Genomic DNA, 27,937 nt, shown 5'->3' with positions numbered 1-27,937 from the left:
TCCAGGGTAATTTATAATCTGTCACTTTTAAACTAGTATTTATTAGATGTATGGACTGTTGGAATATTTGGTACTGTACAGAAGCCAAATTGTGCATTCAAGGCTTCTAATGTCCCTCTGGGACAATTAAGTCTAATCTCAACCAAGACCATCAGCATTACCCAACCTTATTACCTTGACCAAGAGTTATGAACTGTTGAAATAACACAAGCTCATCATAAGCTAGTCATTTGAGCAATTATTGTATTAGAAATATTGGGTAACACATAATAAAAATTATCTTGTTGCTTATTAGCATTATATATGTGTTCTTTTCACATTCACATTAACACACAAAACTGCAAGTGTTAATAGTGTCCAAAATAAGAAATTAAGTCTTTCTTACTCAGAACATGATTCCCACTCTAAAGTGAGGTTTTGTAACAATAAATGGAGAAATGGTGGAAAATCTGGGTTCTCCTTTACACATTTAAAAGCTCTGTCACCTGAAATATGTAAAGGAAGTTTAAGAAATACATTTATTCTTAGCCTTGAAGATACCTTTGAAAATCTCTCAAGTGGACCATTATTAAAGGAGATATTTCTACTTGTTCTGACTGTTCTTCTAGAACCTGAGCATCTCAGTAGACCTCCCTTTTTTCCCATCATTTAAGAAGAGCCTCTGTTATTTGCAGTAGTTGTGTGCTATAATGGATTTACTGAGTAAGAAGAAGAGGCAACTTTAGAACCTGTGTGATTTAATAAGTGTCAAACTAATAGTGAATTAGTTATGAGTAAAACCTAACTTTAGAATGGGGAACATGTTCTGAGGAAGAAAGACTTCATTGTCAAGTTATTTGGACACTATTAACACTTGCAGTTTTGTGTTTTGTTAAATGTGAATAGAACACATGTGTTGAGTGTTATGAAGGGAGAATGACTAATATTTTGGTAATACCACCCTATAAGACCCATACTGAGCAAAGCATATTAAGATTGTAATTCATGCACAACAACTTCCTTACTTACTCTCTACTCTGGTTATTGAGAGGTAAATGTTAGTTAATGGCCTAGTAATATGCTACTTATATCCATGCTTATAAGCAACTGTTAATATGTGTTCCCTAAAATAAAGTGTAACCATATATTGATTTGTGCAGTTTTCATTTTATGTTGAATATATAGATTAGATTCAGATAAGTAAATATAAAAAGAAATGCAGAGTCATGCACTCCAGAGTAAATTGGAGATGTTTGTACAGTTAAAACAGCTCAACAACTGTGATTCCCTGGAATCTGGTGACAGCCTGGAGAGGAGAAACAGAGAGGGGGAAACGTGGGTGGCAGGGGTTTCAAGGCAGGACTTTTAATGAGTGCTGTGATTATAGTGAGGCTCAGAGTGGGTCACACACTTTGGGCCTACTTGCACAAAGAGCAGGAGTGTTCTCATTGTGCAGGAAGATTAGCAAACTGAGAGTATTATGGTAGGGCAGAGCTGTGCAGGGCCAGGAGCTGCCACAATGCCTCACAACACAGCCCTGCCTCTGTCTGCATCTCCTTCCATTACCTCATAGCTATGTGCATGCAGATAATATGTGATAATGTGTGTGAAGTGGTGCTATGAAGGGTAAGAATGAGATTTAAGCCAATCCAAGCTTCTCTGTAAGTTGTATCCCCTCCTCATATGGAGGCTTTTTCTTAGTACATATTTAATTAGCCATTTACTGTATAGCTGAAAAATGCAACATTGGTTGATCATTAGGGTTGCAAAGGGGCGGAAAGTTTCCGGTAAATTTCCGGAAACTTTCCACGGGAAGTTAAGCTCGGGAATTTGTGGAATTTTGAAAAAAAAAAAAAAAAAAAACGCAAATTAAACGCTGAGCATTCAAAATTCTATTTTAAAGATGTATGGAATGCAGCACACACTGCACGTTGAATTTCAACCCTCCACTGTGCATTCTTCCATCACATGCACAGATAATTCCCAGAATCCTGCATACTACAGCAGGGCTGATTGAGGCCTGCTGTAGTGTGCAGGACTAGTCAGGTAAGTTTCAATGATATCAATGGGGAAAATATATTACCATGCTGATTGAGGATTGTTCATCTGTTCATCTAGCCTATTTCCATTCATTTATCCATCAATTGTAAAATATTTTTACAGACGATTCCAATTGTTTTGCTTACTTTTTATATCTCTGGCATTGCATTAGTGTTTTTTTACAAACTTTTTTCTCATCTTATTTTACAGAACAATGCCACGTGCACTATCTAATGTGTGGAGACATTTCACCCCATCCAATGTAGAACGAAACGCTGTGTACATTTGCAAATACTGGGCAAAGACCTATGTTAAGAATGACACAAAGATGCAGAAGCACATAGTCAAGTGCCCAAAGTTTCCTCAGGGCTCAAATCAGCCTATGACAAAACCGAATGTTTATTTTTATGTCTGTATATGACAAGGTAAATACAGATAGTATAAATTACCCATAACATTTCCAGTTTATTCCTGTTAATTCTCATGGAAAGTTTCCAACTTTGAATATTCCCGGAATTTTGCAACCCTATTGATCATTGAAAATTCTTTCCACGCTATGGCCTTGCTAGCAAGTGGATCCACTAATACAAATTTGTATGAAAAGAAAAGTTCGTTCAAAACCCTGACAAATTTAAAATATAGCATGTGTACCAAATTACTCCTGTTGTTTGAACACAGACTGTATGAGCACAGTACAGGTGTTTATGTTGTAATTATTACAGTAGATTCTAGCATTGCTGGACTAAAGCATTGTTTCATCAGGATCAGCTTATCATTGTTACATTTAAAAGCAGAGTGCCTAGCTTCCTCAGGAGGGGCTGGGTTAGAGTAAATAAAGAAAGAGGAAAATAGGTAGGCAGGAAAAAGGGAAGACAAAACGTTTCCCTCACTCCTGTGGATAAATAAGGCTGACTTAGTAGAGTGTGCATACATTAATTAAAAAAATACCAACATATATTCTCTACATACGCCTATACATACTCCACTACATGAACCATCACCCCCTTTATGAATCATATTTAAATGTTAAACATTTGTGCACACTCAATATTATGCCAGATAAATTAAGTTTTTCCTGAAGAAAACTGTACACAAAATGCCCAAACTGCCAGAGCATCATGGGGGGGGGTTAGTCCTGAGTTTCAGGGGGAAGAAGGCAGCAAATGTGACAGGTCATGATTGTAACAGCCTCCAACATGCTCACCTATGGTGTGTAATAATGTGGGGGAGGGTACACAAATCACCAACTGTGCATTTGCAATATCCTGGTAAGGGCACACCTGATTAATGTTACAGAAAAATGTTTGCTTTAAAGGGACTCTTACCTTTGTTGCATTTGAGAATTACAGCACATTGAAATCATCCCGCCTTCCTCCAATGCCCCACCCCCTCGTTCCCATCCGCGGTGTTTTTTTGAAGAAACTTTATTTACAAGCAGACTTAACCTACTGCCTCCGCGCACGCACGTGAGTTTTTGTTTACCAAAGCAATGGATTCCGTAAGTTATATACATTTACATTCACATGCCTTGATGACGCGAGCCCGAATGCGCCACAAGAAGCAGACGGAAAACCTGCATGTCCATGCAGCAAACAGACAGGTCTGTCGGCTAATGAGGTCCTTCGGTCCGAAGAATTTTATTGGTTGAAGTTTTCACTAAATATTATGAGAGTGAAATAATTGTTTGTTTTTACTCCTGGTGGGTCTGTCTTGCATTTTAGAGTTTCATTACCTTATTAATACCAATTTAACCTTATCCAAAAAAAGTGTAAAAATGCAACAAAGGTAAGAGTCCCTTTAATGCCGGGCCACATTGCTCACCTCACCTATGCAAGATGGCTGCCCCACTGAACTGCTGCAGGAGACTGATGCACATGCAGTGTTCCACCAAATTCATCTAAATGTTGCAGCACCCGATATGAAGCTTAGTGGCTCCTGAAAACACAGCAGCAATTGTAATTATAAGGCAAGTACTCATTAATGCAATATACTCGCTCATGCTGGTATTCGCACTCGCACACACCTCATAAAAAGATGGTAAGTGTCTAGGGGCCCTCTCGTAATTTCAGTTTTTGACAGTAAGAGTGGAAACATCCATACACCCTCCTGTTCAAAAAGGGGAATTGCTCATTTTTTGAAAATCAGGACATCAACTGGACAAGGTTCAAAGATGTATTTTGTATGACAAGGCTTCTGACCACATAAAGTGTCTTACTCACATATAGTCCTCGCACAATTCCTCTGATTTGTTTAGTTATTTCATTCTGTCATATACACTGCAGGGAAAGTGTGTGCCCTTTGGTAATCTAAATATAGCCAAAAAAACGAGCTCATGTGGTCAAATAAGGAAACCAGCACAAAAGAAAACTCCATTGGCTTTCATGGCCCGTGGCCAGTTCTTTGACTTGTAAGGGCATACATCACAATCGTGAATAGAAGAGGTCCAACATGTTGGGGAAGGCCCAGTGATCTGACTTAGAACAAAGAGTCGTAAAACCTTAGACCAACTTCAGGAGACCCCTTACATTTAAAAATCCAGCATGGGGCCCTTATCTCCATGTGGCAGCAGGTCACTTCCTGGGTCCCCCACTGTAAGCCTGCCCCTGGGGGCCAAATCCTGACAACTCAATTGGCTGGAGGGCCACACTGACCCCTGACCCCTCCTCCCAGGGGGGAGTCACCTGGAACATGACTTAAAAAGGCTGAGCTCACAGAAACCTTTCTCTTTTTACTCCGATGCTGATGTGACAACGAGACCCCCCCCGGGGTCTCACCAGTTAACCCAGCAACTTAAGGAGGCAACTAACTCTTTGTCCTCTTTTTCTACTCCAGCACTGACGTTCCAGTTAGGCCTCCTCAGGTCTGACCAGAGGTTCCCGTTGCTTAAGGAGGCAATAAGATGTTTGTTTCAATTCATTTCATTCATTTATTCTTTTATCTTAGTCGACGTTTTTATTTTGAAAAGGACTTTTCCTGTTTTAACTTTGAAAGACCAAACAGGAAATTGCTCGCTGGACGATCTCAGACTGTTTCATTTTTCCCCACGGACTTTACTTTTATTCTTTCTCCACACGATCTACAACGGCTACAAGCAGCCGCACGTTCCTGTGAGTGAGCACGAGCTCCGCTGCTGCAGAAGAAGACGAAACCTCATCTCGCCACGGAGCACGACGGTTCGGCTCCGGCCCAGCTGCGGTGCTCACGAGAGCCCGCCTGAGAGACTTCAAGCGATTCACTGAACCTCCGGGAGATTCGCGCCACGCGCATGCACCCCACGAAACCATGGTTACAGTAAGAGAGGCTTATGTTGTCTGGGCAGATGTTAGTTTTAATACGTAGCGTGTTGATTTAATACTTGAGTGTATTTTGTTGATGGAACCTCCGTGTTCCATTGTTTTAGCCGGCCACTACTCCGAGCCGCTACTTCCGGTTTCCGGTTTGATCGCAATGTTTTGTGTTACAGTAAATAGGGCCGCGAGAAGCGCCTCCGCCCGCACTGTTAACGTCTGTGTGAGTCTGCAGTGATTTCACCGATCAGAACCTCGGCCCACAACGTTCGCTTGAGGGCTGAGGGGTGAATCACTGTTAACTCATCTCAGGCGTATTTTTAAGAGTTCGTTCTCTTCCCTCTCTCTCTCTCTCTCTCTCTCTCTCTCTCTCCTTCTAGACCGACCTATACACGTTTCCGATCTGTACTTAGAATACAGTTCATGTCACATAGTTAAATCTATGCTTAGAGAGGCTGAACACATCTGGAAACCATTCGGCCCCCAAAGCCAAGCAGAGATAAGAATTCTCTTTGTCTAAAATTTCCTTTGTGTAATTCATGTGACGACCACCAGTGTGAGCTCCGGCCACATGGTGTCATTAACATAGACTCCATCTTGAATAACGCAAGTTAACCCACCATTTTGAGTCCATTATTGCCACGCCTCCGCTCTCTCTCTCCTCCCATCCTGGCTCTAAATTCATAACGGCTCCGCCATCTTGTTTTGTAGGCAATCCGCCATTTTGAGAGTTTTTAGGCCTTGATTCCACGAATCATGATCGGCCGCCATCTTAGATGTGACTGCGTCATCGCCACGCCCCCTTCCTTTTCTCTCTCTCTCTCGCTCATCTCACACACACACACACACACACACAGACACTTTGATAGACACAGACAGATACACACACACAGAGACACATAGATGGACCAAAGGTTACATGCGTGTTCTAAATTGTGATAAGCTGCTGTTGTTATCTTTGAAATATGGGAGTTTGTTAAAGTGATAAATCATTAAATAACACTAACTTTATTTCACATACACACACATACACAGAGAGACACTTTGACACAGACACACACACACAGAGACAGACATACATAGGTAGACCGCAGGTTTTACATGCATTTTCTGAATTGTGATAAGTGCTGCTGCTGTGTTTATCTTTGAAATATTGGAGCTTGTTAAAATGATAAATCATTGAATAACATTATAACTTTATTTCCCCTTTTTAATAAATACTTTTGTAATTAAAGTATCTGTAGTCTGTGATTATTTGTGCATAAGTGTGTGAATACAGCTGGATTATGATTGCCTGTGCTCGAACTTAGAAGCCTTCACTGTTTATTAAGTAATCGTTAATATTAAAATATTGACATTATTAATTTGACATTTATCATTATGAGACTGATAATTATAGCTTGACATCGTTGGTCCCTGGAAACCAGGGTGGTGCCCCCCTTTCTCAATTATTAATATAGATAGTATTATTCTTAAATTGATAATTTTATTGTTTTTGACTAATTATTTTCATTATTCTTGGTTGATAACCTTATCATTGTTAATTGATAGCTTGTACTTTCTAATTGATAATTCCTATTTTCTCATTAGTGGTTTTATTGTTATTTGATTACTGATCATCTTCAATTAATAATTTAATTATTTTTGATAGATAATTTTTATTATTTTAATAATCATATTTCATGATTATTAATAATTAGCCAACGTCAAGTCTACTCCTATTGCACAACATAAATGGTGCCCCCTGTGAGGCGATCTAACTCCAGCTGTATCATAATACTGTGTACAATAATCCAGATTCTTTTTTTTCCAGAAATTTAATTTTTTTTTTGTGAAAAATTAAAAAAAAAAATTTAAATTTTAAATTTTTTTCAAAACTTTTCCTTTCTCTCATTTGGTATTGATCATAAATGATTTAAGAAAAGAGAAAAATAATTCTAGGAATTTAATACTCTTTGAAATTTTTTATTTTAATCCCTTTGCACCTGTCCCAAGCAGGTATACTAGTGCCTTGTGTATCCGTGGTTGGTTGCTTCTAGCATATAAGTGGTTGTGTCATCTCAATGCACAATAATTATGATTAATCTTTGAAGAGAGACATAGGTTCGAAACTAATTTCTCTTTGAAGTTTCTTTATTCTTAATTCCCTTTGCTAAGCAGACTTTTGTGTAACTTTGGTTGGTTGCTGACTGCGTTTCAGTAGTTGGTAATTTTTATAGGAGATTTTCTGCATGCTTTTTGATCTTAAGGAGACAAACTAGATTTGAGAGACTAGTTTTCAGGAGACTAGTTGTTGAACAACTAGGTCTTAAGGATTGAGCCACCGAGCTATCCTTCATTGCTACTATATAGACACAGGGTGAAGCTCACCTGTGCATCTTGTTGTGTAGTGTTAATTAAGCGTTTTACCCGCTTTTATCCAAGCGAGCTTGAGCCGTCCACCAGGTGTCTTTTCGCACTCAGAACATGAGTAGCATGTACCACCATGGGGCAAGCGCTCCCTCAGGACCAGACGTCCTATTAGAGACTGTAGCCAGTCTGATTAATTTTTTCTAATGATGCGGTGAGTGAGTTGAGTGAGTATGAAATAAGTACCTGCGATCGTAAGATCAAGAACTGTCCATGCACTCATCAACCCCACTGGCCCGCATCCGAAAATACCCCATGCTCTGGGTCAACTGACACTCCTCTACCAGCAGAGAGCCGAGCTGCAGACCCAAGAACATGCGAAGGCGCTCAGAGCCATGCAAGCAGCATGTCGAGCGGAGCAGGAGAAAACTCCCACCTGCGGCATATCATCGAGACCCGCAAAGAACAGGACCAGGCGGTGCAGGAGCACACGCAGGTCAAAGGTCAGCAGAAAGGGGGGCACAGTCAAACAGAGCTGCCCCCCCCTCCAGCTGAGATCCCTGATGACAGGGCCAGGAGCTGACGTCATTCCCGGTGGAGCCAGCACAGCAGAGACACTGGGAGAACAGCTGCGAGCACAGCTCCACAACCCTCATGCAGAGGGAGCTTTGCTCTGGAGAGCCAGACACACCCAGCAGTCCACCGCTCCGACCCACTCAACACCAAAGGGGGAACAGGACTCAACCCCTAGACGTGCAGTGACCTGGGACCGCTATGAGGCAGCATCAAATGCCTGTCCAGCGGACACTAAGCATCCACTCCAGCCAGAACGAACACATCCTGCGCGGAGCCATGCTGATCCACACCACGACGACGGAAGGAATCCGTCCTGGAGGGCTGAAAGAGATTCCCAGTCTGTCACTCAGGCAGAGGCGCACCATGACTCACGGTCGCGTCCTGGATGGTCCTCCACCCCCGGTGCAAGAGATGGTGGCCACGAAGATGAGTACCGTGGCACATTCGAGTCAAAAGACACTGATGACTCAGCACCCCCTCAAAGAGAGGAAATCCGCAACCGGCGGCTAGAGCCCCTTGAAAAAGACATTTATCGCTTCGACCCAGACAACCGAGGGTTCAACGAAGACGACACCGTGGCTCTGGCAGTTCAAGTCCAACTCAATGTGGACCCGGCGCTGGAAGATGACAACTTTCCCCACGCCAAGATGAACCCCAGCAAAGAGAACCAGAAACAACGACCCTTCTAACAGGGTGCCCCTCAAAACCAAGGGGGTGAGGATTTCAACCAGCCCCATAAAACAGTTTCGACCTCAGCACCTGAATCCCTCTCAACAGAGAAGTAGGGGCTGTAACCAAAGGAAACCTCATCAATACCAGGAGTATAGAGATGGTGACCGAAATCCAACACATGGGATGCATCCTGGCACAGAGGAATTAATACGGAGATGTGTGGATGAAGCAATGAGAGACATTGTGCCACGTGTTCCTCCAGGCTCCACTGAGAGACCAGACACTGAACCCCGTTGGCGAGCTAGAAGCAGTTGCCCTCCTTCTCCACTCCTAAAGATGACTTCAATGACTGGGAAGGACCAAGGCGCTGCCAGAAACCCCTCTCACCTCCACACCTGAAAGGGGGGGGGGGAAGAAATCCCAATTTTAAAACAAAGACCGCTCAAACCACTCACTCCATCAATAGTTGCATGCTTTAGACCCTCTGTCAGTAAATTGTATAACGTAGTTCAAGTAGTGAACCCCTTTAGACCTCGTTGAGGAATTTTGAAGTCGTTACCACTACGGTTGTGCAGCCCTCACGGGTACACTTGGCAATTCAGTCTTGGCAGTGCATTTTCAATATCTGTAGATTTGCAAACCTAGAAATAGGATTTACCATATATTCACAGATTAGCGAACAACAGAACGTGACTCGCCGTTCTAAATGTTTTGGTTTGACAGAATAACACAGGTTTATCTCAAAACACCAGCACCTACTCAAACATTTTCTTCTGTTCCTTTTTCCACTTTTCTTTCATTTCACTCTTCACCGAAATTCATTGGTATGTTAACAATAACTGCCGATAAGCATTATGTGAAATTGAAAATGTGCGCCGTGTTTTAGAATAGATGTTATTTAGTTCCTGTCTGCCCAGACAATTACCTCTCTCTGTTTAGACTCATGCCTCAAAGACATTTATGCCTCTCTGCCTCATGATGAACTAACTTTCAATGCTTCAACTCCACTCAAGGATTACCTCTCCTGGATTATCACTGGACTCTCGACCCTAGTGTGCCCTGGGAACCGGGTAACGACCCACTTCCCAGATCAAAGGGGGATTGTTGGGGAAGGCCCAGTGATCTGACTTAGAACAAAGAGTCGTAAAACCTTAGACCAACTTCAGGAGACCCCTTACATTTAAAAATCCAGCATGGGGCCCTTATCTCCATGTGGCAGCAGGTCACTTCCTGGGTCCCCCACTGTAAGCCCGCCCCTGGGGGCCAAATCCTGACAACTCAATTGGCTGGAGGGCCACACTGACCCCTGACCCCTCCTCCCAGGGGGGAGTCACCTGGAACATGACTTAAAAAGGCTGAGCTCACAGAAACCTTTCTCTTTTTACTCCGATGCTGATGTGACAGCGAGACCCCCCCCGGGGTCTCACCAGTTAACCCAGCAACTTAAGGAGGCAACTAACTCTTTGTCCTCTTTTTCTACTCCAGCACTGACGTTCCAGTTAGGCCTCCTCAGGTCTGACCAGAGGTTCCCGTTGCTTAAGGAGGCAATAAGATGTTTGTTTCAATTCATTTCATTCATTTATTCTTTTATCTTAGTCGACGTTTTTATTTTGAAAAGGACTTTTCCTGTTTTAACTTTGAAAGACCAAACAGGAAATTGCTCGCTGGACGATCTCAGACTGTTTCATTTTTCCCCACGGACTTTACTTTTATTCTTTCTCCACACGATCTACAACGGCTACAAGCAGCCGCACGTTCCTGTGAGTGAGCACGAGCTCCGCTGCTGCAGAAGAAGACGAAACCTCATCTCGCCACGGAGCACGACGGATCGGCTCCGGCCCAGCTGCGGTGCTCACGAGAGCCCGCCTGAGAGACTTCAAGCGATTCACTGAACCTCCAGGAGATTCGCGCCACGCGCATGCACCCCACGAAACCATGGTTACAGTAAGAGAGGCTTATGTTGTCTGGGCAGATGTTAGTTTTAATACGTAGCGTGTTGATTTAATACTTGAGTGTATTTTGTTGATGGAACCTCCGTGTTCCATTGTTTTAGCCGGCCACTACTCCGAGCCGCTACTTCCGGTTTCCGGTTTGATCGCAATGTTTTGTGTTACAGTAAATAGGGCCGCGAGAAGCGCCTCCGCCCGCACTGTTAACGTCTGTGTGAGTCTGCAGTGATTTCACCGATCAGAACCTCGGCCCACAACGTTCGCTTGAGGGCTGAGGGGTGAATCACTGTTAACTCATCTCAGGCGTATTTTTAAGAGTTTGTTCTCTTCCCTCTCTCTCTCTCTCTCTCTCTCCTTCTAGACCGACCTATACACGTTTCCGATCTGTATTTAGAATACAGTTCATGTCACATAGTTAAATCTATGCTTAGAGAGGCTGAACACATCTGGAAACCATTCGGCCCCCAAAGCCAAGCAGAGATAAGAATTCTCTTTGTCTAAAATTTCCTTTGTGTAATTCATGTGACGACCACCAGTGTGAGCTCCGGCCACATGGTGTCATTAACATAGACTCCATCTTGAATAACGCAAGTTAACCCACCATTTTGAGTCCATTATTGCCACGCCTCCGCTCTCTCTCTCCTCCCATCCTGGCTCTAAATTCATAACGGCTCCGCCATCTTGTTTTGTAGTCAATCCGCCATTTTGAGAGTTTTTAGGCCTTGATTCCACGAATCATGATCGGCCGCCATCTTAGATGTGACTGCGTCATCGCCACGCCCCCTTCCTTTTCTCTCTCTCTCTCGCTCTCTCACACACACACACACACACCCACACACACACACACACACTTTGATAGACACAGACAGAGACACATAGATGGACCAAAGGTTACATGCGTGTTCTAAATTGTGATTAGCTGCTGTTGTTATCTTTGAAATATGGGAGTTTGTTAAAGTGATAAATCATTAAATAACACTAACTTTATTTCACATACACACACATACACAGAGAGACACTTTGACACAGACACACACACACAGACATACATAGGTAGACCGCAGGTTTTACATGTATTTTCTGAATTGTGATAAGTGCTGCTGCTGTGTTTATCTTTGAAATATTGGAGCTTGTTAAAATGATAAATCATTGAATAACATTATAACTTTATTTCCCCTTTTTAATAAATACTTTTGTAATTAAAGTATCTGTAGTCTGTGATTATTTGTGCATAAGTGTGTGAATACAGCTGGATTATGATTGCCTGTGCTCGAACTTAGAAGCCTTCACTGTTTATTAAGTAATCGTTAATATTAAAATATTGACATTATTAATTTGACATTTATCATTATGAGACTGATAATTATAGCTTGACATCGTTGGTCCCTGGAAACCAGGGTGGTGCCCCCCTTTCTCAATTATTAATATAAATAGTATTATTCTTAAATTGATAATTTTATTGTTTTTGACTAATTATTTTCATTATTCTTGGTTGATAACCTTATCATTGTTAATTGATAGCTTGTACTTTCTAATTGATAATTCCTATTTTCTCATTAGTGGTTTTATTGTTATTTGATTACTGATCATCTTCAATTAATAATTTAATTATTTTTGATAGATGATTTTTATTATTTTAATAATCATATTTCATGATTATTAATAATTAGCCAACGTCAAGTCTACTCCTATTGCACAACAAACATTACATAATAGAGAAACAGAGGTTCACAGTGGCAGAAGAAATCCTTGCAGAAACTTGAATCTAAAATCTCAGACTGACAACTAAGAACAGGGTTCTCATGTATGGCGCTAAAGCAGGGACAATTTTTTTCATAATTTTAAGAGAATACACAATCCTTCCCCATTGGGATTTTTAGATTTTGGTATGTGTGTGTTGCGTGAGTGCAGACGCACACAGATGTGCACACACACGCACTTGCGAATTTATCGTCAATCTGCGGTTTTTGGTTGATGCTGCCCGATAGCATATTGCCTAGCCTTAGCAACCATTTATAATTGTTGATCCCATCCCCAGATGTTGAGGACCATAATTGTGCATTAAATGTGAATACCAAAGTCATATCACCAAAACCCAGTTTACCCAAGAAAAATGGCAGCACTGCTCACAAGACAACCTCAGAACAACCATAAATTGAAATGACAAGAGCATGAATTTTCTATCTCTCGGATAGACAAATCTCTTTTTCGATTGAAAATATCACCTCATCCTTGGCCCCAATGATGTGCAGTGTCACAAGGTTTCATTCTTGGTCCCATACTATCATCACTCCACATGCTACCATCAGCTGTTTTAATGGGATATCATATCATTCCCATGCCACCCAAATAAACAGCCACGTGAGTGCCCTAACAAAGTGCCTATCCACCATCTGTCCGTCCTGGGAGAGGGATCCCTCACATGTGGCTCTCTCTGAGGTTTCTACATATTTTTACCTGTTAAAAGGGTTTTTAGTAGTTTTTCCTTACTCTTGTTGAGGGTTAAGGACAGAGGATGTCACACCATGTTAAAGCCCTATGAGACGAATTGCTATTTGTGAATGTGGGCTATACAAATAAAATTTGATTGATTGATTGATTGATCAAGGAATGGATGTCACTTAACTTCCTTTAGTTAAATTCAAATAAAACTGAAATAATAATCTTCCGTTCTGACAAGCGAGCAGGCAAACACCTATAATTTCTTGGTCCCCTGGCAGCCAATATTAAAACTACAGCTGAAAATGTAGGTGTCACAATTGATTATCATCTTAACTTTAAAACACATGTTAATCAAATCATTAAATCCTGCTTCTTTCGTCACTAGGCTCTGTAACTCAGTACCGATCTTAAAACTTATTTTAGCAGGAAAGCTTTTTAACATGCGACTTGAAATTATTTTCATTACAACAATCAGTCTTATTTTTTTTCCACAGTCGCCAAAGTACTTGCCTATTGTGGGAACTGTTGTGTTTTCTCTACAAACTTAAGGTCTCCACCTTATTATGTTATATTTAGCTCTTAAATTGAACTGAACAGAATATATTTAATTTAGTGCTGTCAAACGATTAAAATATTTAATCGCGATTAATCGCATTTATGTCATAGTTAACTCGGGATTAATCGCAAATTTGTATCTATTCTAAATGTCCCTTTATTATTTTTTTTCCATCATTTTTTTCCGTTTTAATGCTCTTATCAACATGGAAAAGTTGATAGGCTTGCTTAATGCAAATGTTTTATTTTATTGAAAAACAACAGGGCGGTATAAAATAAAATTATAAAGTGCACATTTCAGGTAAACAAGGACTATAGTGCAGGTAAACCATGGCTTAATATTTAATTTTTTTTCAAGTTTGCTGTGAACATAGCAGTCAGGCCTCTTATTTCAGAAACAATGAACAGTAACAGTTAGGTTACCAATAAAAGGTAAGCTTACTACTTTCAGCCAGCTACTCAAACAGACAAGCAACAAAATAATAACAAACAAACGAAACACACAGGCAAGTGTCGGCCTACTTTGAAATAAATTAAACACAGAACTTTGTAGGGCTATTTGAGTCCTCCCCATATTTGTGGAAAATGTATGAAATAAGAAGTACCCTATTTTGACATAAATAAAAGCATATGGCTGCAGCCTAATAGTGTAACGGACTGGGTTTATATTGGTTTTGACGTATGTTCAGTAAAACACTGTGTTGAAGGAGCGTTCTGATGTCTGAGGGTCAGTGAAGGGGTCGGGGCGGGACATGTGACTGTTTGGACCAAACAGTGAAGGGTTGTTGATGTGTGCGAGTGACGGAGTAAGCGAGAAGTGCACATGTTCGTGTAGAGGATAATAAAAGTTACTAAACCATGAAGAAGTTCCGTGTCCTGTGTAAGCGGGGACGCTACAATAGCTTAAAAATATATATTTTAGTTAGCGAAATATTAAACCAAAAAGCGAGAGCAGGTCAGACTGGATCCGAACAAAGATACTGAAGCTGCAGTTCTGCGTTAAAAAAATTTACGGCGTTAAAATGGGTTTGCGTTAACGCCGTTAATAACACGTTTAACTGACAGCACTAATTTAATTACAATCAATTCTTAATTTTGCCATGGACTTTTGTGTGAAGCATTTTGTAACCTTGTAAAGATAAGCTATGCAAATAAAGTTATTATTATTATTGTTATTTAAGGGTTGTGACAAAGATATGGGATATAGGAAATCAGAGTGCATGCTTAACCAAGTGATAAACAGCTACAACCACAAATAGGTGCTTCTAGTTGCTGCAGATTCCCCACCGATATACAGGTTATACAAATAATTACCAACATAGAAGAGAAAAATATACTAAACAAATGTTAGCCCACTCTCAACCTCACCTGAATTAGCTTGTGTGATTCCCGCTGTTATTTGAACGATGACGAGCCCTTGCATTAAATTCCCTACTCTGTCTCAATCATTTTCATAGAAGACTGAAACAGCTATTTTGCAGATCTAAGAATAACAAGAGGGGTGTAAGGGTTTAGGGAACTGACGATGTGAAATGTGTGCTATATAAAGTGCATTGAGATCATTTACATTATGATTTGGCGCTATACAAATAAAATTGAATTGAAATAGGGTAGGGCCACTCTGATTTAATAACAAGCAATACAAATCTGTCCTTAGTGTGTGTGTGAGTGAGTGTTTGGGTCTGGTTCCCCCCCCACATAGATTCCGACCACTACGTGCACCACTCCTAAAGCACAAAGGGCAGGAGTGTTGGAGGTGCCGGCAGCTTGGTCACTTCCACGAGGAGTGCCAGGGGGGGTCAGGTAATTCGGACATTTCTGGAGACGTACCGAGTGCGGGGCCTTCCCTTGAGGCACTGGTACTTGAATTCGACTCCACTTCCACTTGAGCAGTCTCGTGAATGACAACTGGTAAACCAACCAGCAATTCCCAGAGCGCTGCTGCCAATAATGGAGGCACCATTCGAGTGCAATGGTATGGACCTCATTGGTCCATTTCACCGGAGCACAGATGGATATCGCTTTGTGTTAGTGTTGGTGGAGTATGCAATGCGATATCCAGAAGCACTGCCGCTCCGAACGATAATCAGCAAAAAGTGTGGCACATGCACTGTTCAATTCATCTCCCAAATTGGGATCAAGAAAGAGATCCTTACTGACCAGGGCACCTTGTTTATGTCACGTACACTCGTTGATATTTGGCTCTGTGCAGATGGCTGTGGCTGACTTCCTCTCTCGTTGGGGGTATACGGTAGTGTGTTCAGCGTCAGGAGTGAGAGTTTAGGGATGTGGTTCGGGGAACGGTGTTTGGGAGGGAGTCTGATTGTGCACAGGTGTCCTGTGTTTATCAGCAGTAGTGTTGTGGGGCTGGCCACAATCACTTACACATTGTTCTGAAGACAGCCAGAGGACATCATAGAAGGGAACATTGTGTGTTTGTGTGAGTGCATGCGTCTGTTTGTAAAGACACAATAAAAAGCAATACTAGAATTGTAGGTCACGAGTACTGTGGTTGAGTGACGACAAAACCAATGATTAAGAGTCAAAACCGATACAGTAGATATGTGCATCATATGTGAAGGAAAGAAATAATGGAATAGTGGATGACATATACAGTTGCAATCAGAAATATTCAACCCCGAAAAGATTTTAAGGATTTATCAATTAAAGTGCTTTGTGCTTCGGATGACTTCTTTATGAGTTGAGCGATACAGAAAATCAACACGGAAAATGCGTGATGTAGTATATGTGTGTAGCAGGACATTTTGTTAAGATAGCCATGTCACAATTATTCAACCCCTATATAACATTGTTGTTTTAAAAGCTGTCTGACAGTTTTTTTGTCCTAAAGTGGAGTTGATAATTAAGCCTTTGGGAACTCTATAATGACCATTAATTTGCTTCAGCTGTGATGCATATATAAACCCCACCCATGAAGGTATTCAAGGTGAGTTGCCATCATGGGAAAGACAAAGGAGCTTGCACAAAAGCTGGGAGAGGAAATTGGGTAGAAGAAGATTTCCCCAAAAAATTATATTCCAAAAGACACCATTGGGAGCATTATAAGGAAGTTTAAAACTTATGGAGCAGCTGCAAACCTGCCTGGACGTGGAAGAAAGCCCAACATTTCATCAAGGGCCCTCAGCAACTTAGTCAGAACAACTCAGAGAAACCCCCGTGTGACTGCAAGACACCTACAGGATGACCTGATGAAGGCTGGTACAAGTGCTTCAGTGGCAACTATAAGACGTGCACTGAATAAACAAGGACTCCATTGTCGGCTCCAAGACGCACTCAGCTCTCAACATCAAAAGTCGACTAGAATATGCCAGGAGGAATTTGGATAAGACTACAGAGTTTTGGGTGACAGTTCTATGGACTGATGAAACCAAACTGGAACTGTTGGGACGCATGGACCAGCGGTATGTCTGGCGTGCAAAAGGACAGGCTTATGACCAGAAAAATACCATCCCCAAAGTCAAGCATGGAGGTTGGTCAAAGATGATGTGGGGCTGTTTTTCTGCGGCAGGAACTAGCAATCTTGATCGCGTACATGGCATCATGGATTCACAGAAATACCAGGCCATTTTAAGGAGGAATGTGATGCCTTCTGTTGACAAATTAAACCTTGGTGATCATTGGACTTTCCAAAAAGACAATGATCCAAAGCCCACCTCCAAGTCCAGCAAAGCTTGTTTGAGAAAAAGATCCTGGAACATCCTGGAGTGGCATTCACAGTCACCAGATTTAAATCTGATTGAACATTTTTGGTGGGATTTAAAGAAGGCAGATGCAGCACGGAAGCCATCAAACATCACTGAGCAAGAGGCTTTTGCACGTGAAAAATGGGCAAAGATTCCAATCGAGAGGTGTAAGAAGCTTGTCCGCACTTACCGAAAACGTTTGTTAGAAGTTATAAAAGCTAGAGGATGCGCCACAAAGTACTGAAGCTGGGGGTTGAGTAATACTGCACATGCACATGTGTTAAAAGAGTTACATTTTTCATTTGAACTTCAGAGTTAAGTAAACTTCTGTTGTCAAAATAACTAAAATACTCATCAGTTAATATATTTTGTTGTTTGATGAGGTTTTTTGTCATTTATTGTCATTATCTGTCATCCACATCACTATAATGTCTATTGAGGTGAGGGGGTTGAATATTTCTGATTGCAACTGTAGATAGAGAACAACAAAGAGCTGGCAGTCCTGATATATCATATTCACAGGAACATGAGTTCACCGAGACCTTGATCTTTAACCTTTGGCTACCAAAATCAGATCAGTTAATCCTTGAATCCTAGGGAATGTTCCAAATGTACCAAATTTGAAGAAGTTCCCTCATATCATGTTGACAAGAATGGAATGAATGGACGGACCATCAGAGAAAAAAGTATGCCTCTGGCCACTAACTGTCGCTGTTGGAGGCATAATAAAAAGGTTAAATCCAAAAGGTTAGGTGATCAAGCCAATAATTATCTTCAGTCTGACTGGGATATTGAATCAAATTAATAAAAACTAAACTGAAGTGTTGGTTACTGGGAGGAAGTGGAGTAAAAGTGTTGCTGCTTTGTCAAAGCATAAAAAACAACTTAATTTGGAAGCTTTCAATTTAAATTCTGTACGTCTACAGCCCGTTTTTATATCAGGGTGCTAGAGTGTCTACATTAAAAATAATTTCAGTGACCAATTCCTCTGCAGAACAAGAGAAATCTGGTGGCTCAATCTGCTGAGGTGTTGGTGACGTGATGGGTCTACAGTGTTTTCTACATGTATAGCACCACTTTTTCAACCAAAGATATTTTTTTCTTTTTGTTTGGTAGTTTCATTTTTGTGTCTATTGCATGTTAGAAGCGTTGTCAACATTTCCTTTGGGGGGAAGGAACTGCGAAGTTCATTGCATGTCTGAAAGCAGCTAAAGAGAACCAAAAGAGGTGTATATTTTTGTTTGGCCTACGGGTCCCACACTTAAGGGACCAACCCCATCACTGCATGAAAAGAAGCGTTTGTGTCAATCTGTGTCGCAGGAAAGTGTTGGCACATCCTTCGGTTAACGACTTTCACACGTATCTGCAGGCAGCAAAGGAAACGCTCAGGGTTCCTGCAGTTGTCAAGCCTGTGAGCTGTTGAGAGGTGACCCCCCTGCTCCAACGCCTAGAGGACGCTTTCACATGCAAATGACAATGCTCTGAGCTTCACAAATGCAAATCAGTTTCCCTGAGAGCAGATAACACCTTTGTGTAAGAGGCACCAAACAAACTATCTGGCTGAGTAAACCAGGCTTAAAATAAATATTAAACCTGAAATTTTAAATTGTTCTTAAGTAAGTAAGTGTGCTATAATGAATTTTATTGTATACCACGAACAAAGGTCAATGCAGTCAAAATAAATGAAACAATGCACTTTATTTCAAATTATTATTGTCATCCAAAACAATCCTAAATCTCAACAACTGTACAGAGTGGCATGATTACAGTCACTTTTTCAATTGTGACTGTTCATAATTTGAACTTCAATTGTCTAATTGTTGTTATTAAACTTTCTCAGTATTCCATTAAAACAGTCAACACTTTTATCCAAAGCGACTTACAATAAGTGCATTCAACAATTTTCCAGTTACATGTAAAGGTGTATGTTGTCATTGAACTGTGCTAATTTTACTGAATGTGTTTACAGCTGATTGAAGCGGGACAAATGTCATGGATCCATCCTTCCACAGCCAGGAGCGCACCGACCTGTGTCCCACACTTCATATAAGACTGGAAGCTACACTGATCTCACAGCTACACACCACAGACGTCTACACACTGGAGAAGATTCAGACAGAGTCCCACAAAGAAGTCATGACCCAGAGGCTGCAGAGAAACATTTCAAGCCTCACCTGAGTTTTTGTACAATATATTTGCTGTATGTAAATAAAGCTTTGACTCCACATATACCTTGTTCACATTTGTTCCCTGTACAATATGTTCACCTATAACATCAAGCATCACATGAATGTTTAGTTTTAATTAACTGCAGTGCTTTTGGTAAAGGCTTACTAATAAATAATAATAAATATTAATATATACATTTTTATTATTAATATTGTGTGGGAGGGGCTTACCCCACGTGCGGAATGCTGTGACCCCACGTGTGCACTGCAATGACCCATAAGGTGACCAATAGCAACACTTCTACCAACCAATCACGAGTGACATTAGTTTCAAGGGTCTGTGGTATCCTCCTTTTCGTCTAGTGCATGGCCAGAAGTGGAGATTAGTCCATCGACGCAAACTTTTAACACAATCATAAAGTGTGACAGTAAGGGTGCTGTGCTGGAACCGGCTGCTCTACAGTATGGTGAGGAGTGCGTTGTGGAATGATGTCAAGATGGAGTAGGGACTATGTTACAGTTTACTGATTTTCTGGCTGCGACTCAGATAGCGTGCACAGACTCAGAGTCAGACACAATTGCACAAGTTTCGTTGCCTTAACTGTTGTAATACGATCGTAAAAATATATTTGAAACATCCCATGTACAAGGGGCTATGAATACTTTTAAGCGTGAACTGCTTAATTCCACTATTATCCTTTTAACTAAGGTGTCAAGGTGCAAAATCCCCTAACAACAGTTGTCCTTCCAAGTCATGGATCTGAGTGGAACTTTGAAATACTTCAGCCAAACCGGATCATATTTCCTTGTACCACCAGTTACTGAATCGATACCACTACACCAGTGCAGATGCTTTTCTTTGGTTCCAAAGCCTCAGTAAGTGAAGACTGCACGTTTATCATTGTGCTTGCCCTCCCAGGAGGCATCCCAGTACAATTTAAACAATTGGAAATGCTTATATAGCATTCTGTCAATGGCATTCCTAGACCACATGCAGAAAAGGTTTTAAAGTGAGACTCTGTTTTGACAATACTTAAGTTTTTCAGTTTATTTCTGTGCAACAATGTATTAAGATTAATTAACTGGAAAGAGAAAGGGACTTTGTGTGTGAATGTGTCAATTGAGTAGTTCCTCTACTATCTTTTTGAGGACCAATTTAAGTTCAAAACCTTAAGTGTAATATTATTTTTATTTTTTTTAAGTGACTTTTGATGGTGTGAATGTTAAGGCTCTTATATACTTCTACGTTCTCCGTTTCTCGGAGAGGGCTCCACGGGGGCCGAAGAGTCTTTTTGATTTTTACTAATCCGACCACTGTACGTCGAAAAAAATTCACCGCCAAACCCATAGGTGTCTCTGTTAACATGTTAGCCTGCGTCCCACACACTGAACCATGGCAACTAACAGAACTAAATAAAGTGACACCCAGCGGGTCAAGATGCTGATGTAATCGTTTCTTAGCGCAGCGGTTCCCCGGTCTTGTTTCCGAACTGTGTTGCTGATTCCACAGCTTGAATCAGCTTGAGGCTACATGTAGCTAGAGGCTACACGGAGCTAGCTCCCCCCCAGCTTCCACACACAGTCAGCAGGACTCCCGACACTAACTACTACCCAGTGTTTGCTTCTAACCTGACGGTATTATAGAAACAGTGTCATGATAGAAGTGGAATTAAAGTCGTGACGGCGGGTTTTTGCACTGTTACCACCACAGTTAGCATGGTTGCTAGCACGCTAGCCTAGCCCGCTAGCGCCGTTTTGAAAGCTCGTTATAACCGTATGTGACCGTGCACACATGCCGTCAGTGCTCGAACGAGCCACCGTCAGCCGGACAACTCCGCTGGATTAACACACACGTCACATTAATCGTAGAATCATAGTTGTGTTTGGGTTAGCTGTCAAGCAGGACGTTTGAGGCCGGAAATGACGTCGAACAGAAATGACGTTGTACGGAAATGACGTCATACGGAAATGATGTCGTTCGCGGACCAATCACAGCCAAGAGCTGTCCGTCGGGTCTCCAACATGAAGACGGAGAGTCAGAAAAATCAGACGTGTACGTAAAGCTCTCCGAAGCACTCGGAGAGGGCGTTCCACGACGGATGGGGCGGTCTTATCTATCCGTTTTACAAAATACGCAAAAGCATAAATTGGCCTTTAGTGCAAAAGGGAAGAAGGATATTTTACTTACCCACTGTATCACAGGGTTCATCCTTATGGACACAGAAATCTGTCCTGAAAAAGAAACAGAGTTTACTGCACTGATCTACTGAAAATAAGGTAACCATTCATGTATAATACGTTTACACCAAACAAGGCTGGATGGGGTTATGGAAAAAATAATTTGGTTGGAAGCCAACCCAGTTGGATGGAAAGACTTTGTCTATAGCTACTCAGCATGACTACATGAGAAGACGTGGTGAGTTGTCATAAAGAGGGGCGAGACACAATTATCAGTTAAATATGGGTATAACAGCACACAATTCCCCGAAGTCTCTATTTGAAAATATTCAATGTATTGTGAAAACATTTACTGTTGTTAACACAAAGGGTGATAGAGGTTGAAGAATGGCAATATGAGACCCAAAGAGAATTTCAAAGCCTGCTTACTTTCTAACCTCTCAACACTTACATGTTTTGTTTTAAAGTTTCCTTCTATTACGGGTTATTCCAACTTGTTGCCTAGGAATGACAAAATCTCAGTCCAGTGGAATATTCACTGGACTGAGAACATTTATATGTTGGCAAGTTAAACTTCCCCATGAAAGTTCTTGACATCTACAGTATTCATGTGAGGGAAAAGAAAAGGAATTTTTTACTGTTCTATTCTAAATTTCCCAAGTGTTGGCCTTTGACAGGAAATTGAGAAAACCTTTGTCACAAATGTCAACTCACTTGCTGACGTGAACCCTTCCCAGAAATGCTTCTGTCACTGCATGATTGTTTCATCCATTGATCCAGGCTGGACTCATATCAAAGCAAATGTGTCTCAATATCCTTAAATTAAGGTGTTCATGGAAAATATAGCTCCTTGATAATGTCCCTATATCCGTAACAGAAAACAGACGCACTTATAATATGGAAGTACCCAAACCCCCTTTTTACAGAGTTGGTTAGGTAACACCGATCTCTTATTCAAAGACAGGGACAAGCCATAAATACATAAGTCTTCATGAATAATATTTCAAAGAACAAAGTCTTTGTAATGTGAGGTAATCTAAATTGAGAATATTGCACCTTGTTAAGCCCCATCAGACAAATTGTGATTAATGAATCGAGGCTATGCAGATACAAATTGATTGAATGACTTCCAGTCAGTCAACATCATGTCACAACACACCTACGTTGTTTTGCTGGAGCCCCCTGCGTTGTCACCCCTGTTGCATCAACAGGCAAACACCCTCCAAATAAATCCCTGGTCTACATTTTTTAATGCAAGGCTGAAGTAATTCTGAATATAGCTTTATATTCAACACAAAATAAATCTCAGCTTGAATCTGATGAGAGCATAAGCATAATCAGCTATGCCTATCAAAATAATCCATTCAACCACACTAAACCCCTGCGAATGATAAGCCAGATGTCAAGAGAAAACCCTGGTGGTCTAAACATTTAAAGCAGCAGGTTTTTATGACCACTGGCAATGCTGAGCGTACTTGCACAACAGTGACAACAGTGGAGACGGAGAGGTTCCCACTGACATGTGGGAGTCCTCAGCTAGGTGTGAACAGCTGCAGCTTGGCCTCCGGGAACCAGACCTCACAAGACCTGGTTGACAACATGTGTGACGAAATGTTATGTTATGCAAATCTTGTGTTTTGTGTTAAATTATTTAGGCTTTTGTAAGAACCAGAACATGGCCAGGACCTGCCAATTAATGAAAATAACCCGCAGTGATATGTAGAGCTCCAAAATATTGAATGATGCAACGGATTAAGATGCAAAAGTGTTGTATCAAAATTGAGTTTGCAATAGTACCAATCTTTGTCTCGTTATTTTCAACTGGCTTTCATCAATCCTATGGCTTACTTTGCAGAGCATTTAAAACTAAAACAATCTCTTTTCAGATGAGGTTTTTGCTTCATATCAGAAGGAATCCATACTTTCTGTTCATACTAACACACCTGAAATACACAAAATATGGATATCACATGACTATTCACATACACTGGTCATGCACATGCTGGAGTCTACTCCGCAGTTAATTATTAGCTTAATACTATGTGGGAAAAGTAAGAATATTGATTTCTGTTCTTGGTCTGCCATTTTTTTTCCGGAAAAAGTGTTTTCCACCATCGACCTTGTGTGCAGAAGTTGTACTCTATCATATTGTATATCAGGGCTCGCTTGGTCGGTGTGCACAATTCAGGGTTCGGGGAGCTTGAGACACGGCAGCTGTACTCGGCGCAATCTAATCGTAATCAGATTGTCAAAGAAATCCTGCAAAATATGTAAATATTGGATAGACCACGCACATTATTTCTGGTCGACTCAAATAGCAATACCCAGTGTTGTGCAAGTTCTTACTTAAAAAGAAGCACATTTGTGCGATCCTACCCGGAAGCCATAGAAATTGCATTGCAATGCCTGCAGTTTGTATGAAAGGTTATCAGAGCGATTTCAACCAATCAACAGCTTGCATTGCAGCTGATTGGACTATGATATTCAGCATGCAGGACAAACTATCTTGAACATTTGTATAATTGTATAACGTGACAATTATAAGGATGATTAACAAAATTTATCACCATAATCTTTGTTGCTTTTCTTTTGGAGGGCCAATTGGCCAGCCGCCACTGCTACCAAGTTTGATAATGTTTAAACATTATGTTGAGATGTTATGGCTAATTTCCTCGTCATTGGCAAAAGACTTTGGAAAGAAATAGTCCAATCCTGATCATTTTTATAGAAATGTGTATCTTAGTCTCATAATACTTTGAACCCAATGTTGATAGGATGAAAAGCAAAAAGATGCCACAATTCTGTTTAGAAATGTATGCAAATTAGCAACACATTTATCATTGCAGACTTTTATGGTTGAAGAGGCTTTTTCTGTAGAAAACATTGAGCTGGAGTGGTTTGTCAAATTTCAAGTCAATCACACTTAGGGCGTGGCCTGTCAATTTTTACTCTTGAGGGCTAATTAAAGCGCCAGAATATTGCAGATTGAGGTCATGTTTTATGGAAAGATGCTGCAAATAATTTCCAGTTATTGTGGATTATTATAGACACCCTTCAAGCTCAAACTCTAATAAATAAATACCTTGAAAACAGATTTTTAGGGCCCGAGCACCGAATGGTTAGAGGCCCTGTTGAAATTGTAATGATTATTATTATAAGGGCCCGAGCACCGAATGGTGAGAGGCCCTATTGAAATTGTAAGGATTATTCTTATTAGGGCCCGAGCACCGAATGGTGAGAGGCCCTATTGAAATTGTAAGGATTATTATTATTATTAGGGCCCGAGCACCGAATGGTGAGAGGCCCTATTGAAATTGTAATGATTATTAGGGCCCGAGCACCGAATGGTGAGAGGCCCTATTGAAATTGTAAGGATTATTAGGGCCCGAGCACCGAATGGTGAGAGGCCCTATTGAAATTGTAATGATTATTATTATTATTATTTTTCACACAAAAGGATGGGCTTTTTGAGGGCTTTAACGTGCTCAAAAAGTTATGAAACTTTGCAGTAAGTTAGTAAGTGGTGAAAATTTACGTATTCTGGAGTATTTGGAAATGGGCGTGGCAAAATGGCTCAACAGCGCCCCCTGGAACACAACCCCTAGGTTTCCACCCAGCCCCTAGGTTTCCACATAACTGATTTTCACCAAAATCGGGCAAGAGGTGTATCGTGACTAATCCTGAAAAAAAGTCTCAAGGGGCATTATGAAAAACGCAACAGGAAGCCCGCCATTTTGGATTTAGTGGCCATTTTGGGCGATTTTTACTTTAATGTACTTGTCCCAGGGCTTTCATCAGATCAACTTCAAATTCAGATGAGTGTCATCACAACAAGATGGAGAAAAAAGTTGACTTAAAAAATCAACTTTTCGCCACACCGTGTGACCGTGGCGTGGCGTCAAAGTTTGATTAAACGCCATCAAAACACGAGGTTCTGTATCTCAGACATATTTGTTCCAATCGATTCCAAACTACACACATAAGACAAGAGTCACGACCTGAAGACATCTGCACTGAAATCATGACTTAATATCATAGCGCCCCCTGGTGGCAACAGGAAATGTCTTTTTTTTTGCATGTCTTACACTTGGATGTGTTCCTCCTCATCCACTGACCTCAACCATGTCAAACTGTATCAAATGGGTCTCAAGACATTGATAATGAAGAAATAAGAATACTGTGACTTTTCGTCAAACGCCATAGTAATGGCGTGGCATCAAAGTTCATCAGCTCGCCGTGAAACACGAAATTGCTGTAACTTCCGTGTTCATGGGTCCATCTCCCTCAAACTACATGTGTGTATTAACATCCCCCCCTTGAAGACATTCATATGGTTTTAAGAAATGGGCGTGGCAAAAAAACTGACTAGCACCCCCTAAAGGGCAGCCCCGGCGCTACGATTGGCCGACTTACTCCCACAGGAAATGTCTTTTTTTTTGCATGTCTTACACTTGGATGTATTTCTCCTCATCCACTGACCTCAACCATGTCAAACTCTATCAAATGGGTCTCAAGACATTGATTATGAAGATATAAGATTACTGTGACTTTTCGTCAAACACAGTATTAATGGCGTGGCATCAAAGTTCATCAGCTCGCCGTGAAACACGAAATTGCTGTAACTTCAGTGTTCATGGTTCCGTCTCACTCAAACTACATGTGTGTGTTAACATCCCCCCCCTGAAGATATTCATATGGTTTTAAGAAATGGGCGTGGCAAAAAAACTGACTAGCGCCCCCTAAAGGGCAGCCCCGGCACTAATATTGGTCGACATGTACAAAAATCTATGGGGACATGTGTCTTTTCATAACAAACAAATAAGTCTCTTGGATTGATATGTTAGATCAAACAGGACGCCCGCCATTTTGGATTTGGTGGCCATTTTGGCCATTTTCCACATTTTTACTATGACATACTTGTCCCAGGTCTTTCATCAGATCAACTTAAAATTCAAATGAGTGTCATCACAACAAGATGGAGATAAAAAAATGATTTAGGGATTGGTTTTTCGTCACACCGTGTGACCGTGGCGTGGCGTCAAAGTTCATCAACTCGCCGTGAAACACGAAATTGCTGTAACTTCAGTGTTCATGGTTCCATCTCACTCAAACTACATGTGTGAATCAACAGCCCCCCCCTGAAGATATTCATATGGTTTTAAGGCCGTGTGACCGTGGCGTCGAAGTTTGATTAAACGCCATCAAAACACGAGGTTCTGTATCTCGGACATATATTGTCCAATCAAGTCCAAACTAGACACATAAGACAAGAGTCCTGGCCTGATGACATCTACACAGAAATCATGACTTTAAATCACAGCGCCCCCTGGTGGCTACAGGTAGTGAAGCGTTTATTGTCCAATTGAGTCCAAACTACACATGTAAGACTAGAGTCCCAGCCTGATGACATCTACACAGAAATCATGACTTTAAATCACAGCACCCCCTGGTGGCTACAGGAAGTGAAGCGTTTATTGTCCAATTGAGTCCAAACTAGACATGTAAGACTAGAGTCCCAGCCTGATGACATCTACACAGAAATCATGACTTTAAATCACAGCGCCCCCTGGTGGCTACAGGAAGTGAAGCTTTTATCCTTGCCACAGAGAGGAAAACGCATCCAACGCGGAGACGTGCGCTTGGTCATCGACCGCTCTCTCCCCCGACCGCAACAGGCTTCAACGTGCAGGTGCTCGGGCCCGCAAGTGCTACAACGTAGCCCTAGTTAGGGCCCGAGCACCGAATGGTGAGAGGCCCTATTGAAATTGTAATGATTATTATTATTAGGGCCCGAGCACCGAATGGTGAGAGGCCCTATTGAAATTGTAATGATTATTATTAGGGCCCGAGCACCGAATGGTGAGAGGCCCTATTGAAATTGTAAGGATTATTCTTATTATTATTATTATTATTATTATTGTGACTAAAGTGAATTGGCTTTTTGAGGGCTTTAACATGCTGAACTTCTTACCAAACTTTGCAGAAAATTTGAGAGTGGTGAAAATTTACGTATTCTGGTGTATTTGGAAATGGGCGTG

General features: G+C 41.2%; 1 protein-coding gene across 1 annotated transcript in view; it reads right to left on the bottom strand.

Moving 5' to 3' along the window:
• Positions 1-27,937, bottom strand: part of adamts17 (ADAM metallopeptidase with thrombospondin type 1 motif, 17) — a 147,071-nt gene that overhangs the window by 61,361 nt on the left and 57,773 nt on the right. The window contains exon 7 of the mRNA XM_061068122.1: positions 21,910-21,953. Coding sequence (XP_060924105.1) covers positions 21,910-21,953 — 44 coding nt within the window. The remainder of the gene's footprint in view (positions 1-21,909; positions 21,954-27,937) is intronic.

The sequence above is a fragment of the Limanda limanda genome, chromosome 3, assembly GCF_963576545.1.
Source record: "Limanda limanda chromosome 3, fLimLim1.1, whole genome shotgun sequence".
NCBI lineage: Eukaryota > Metazoa > Chordata > Actinopteri > Pleuronectiformes > Pleuronectidae > Limanda > Limanda limanda.
This window is presented reverse-complemented; position numbering and strand designations above follow the sequence as displayed.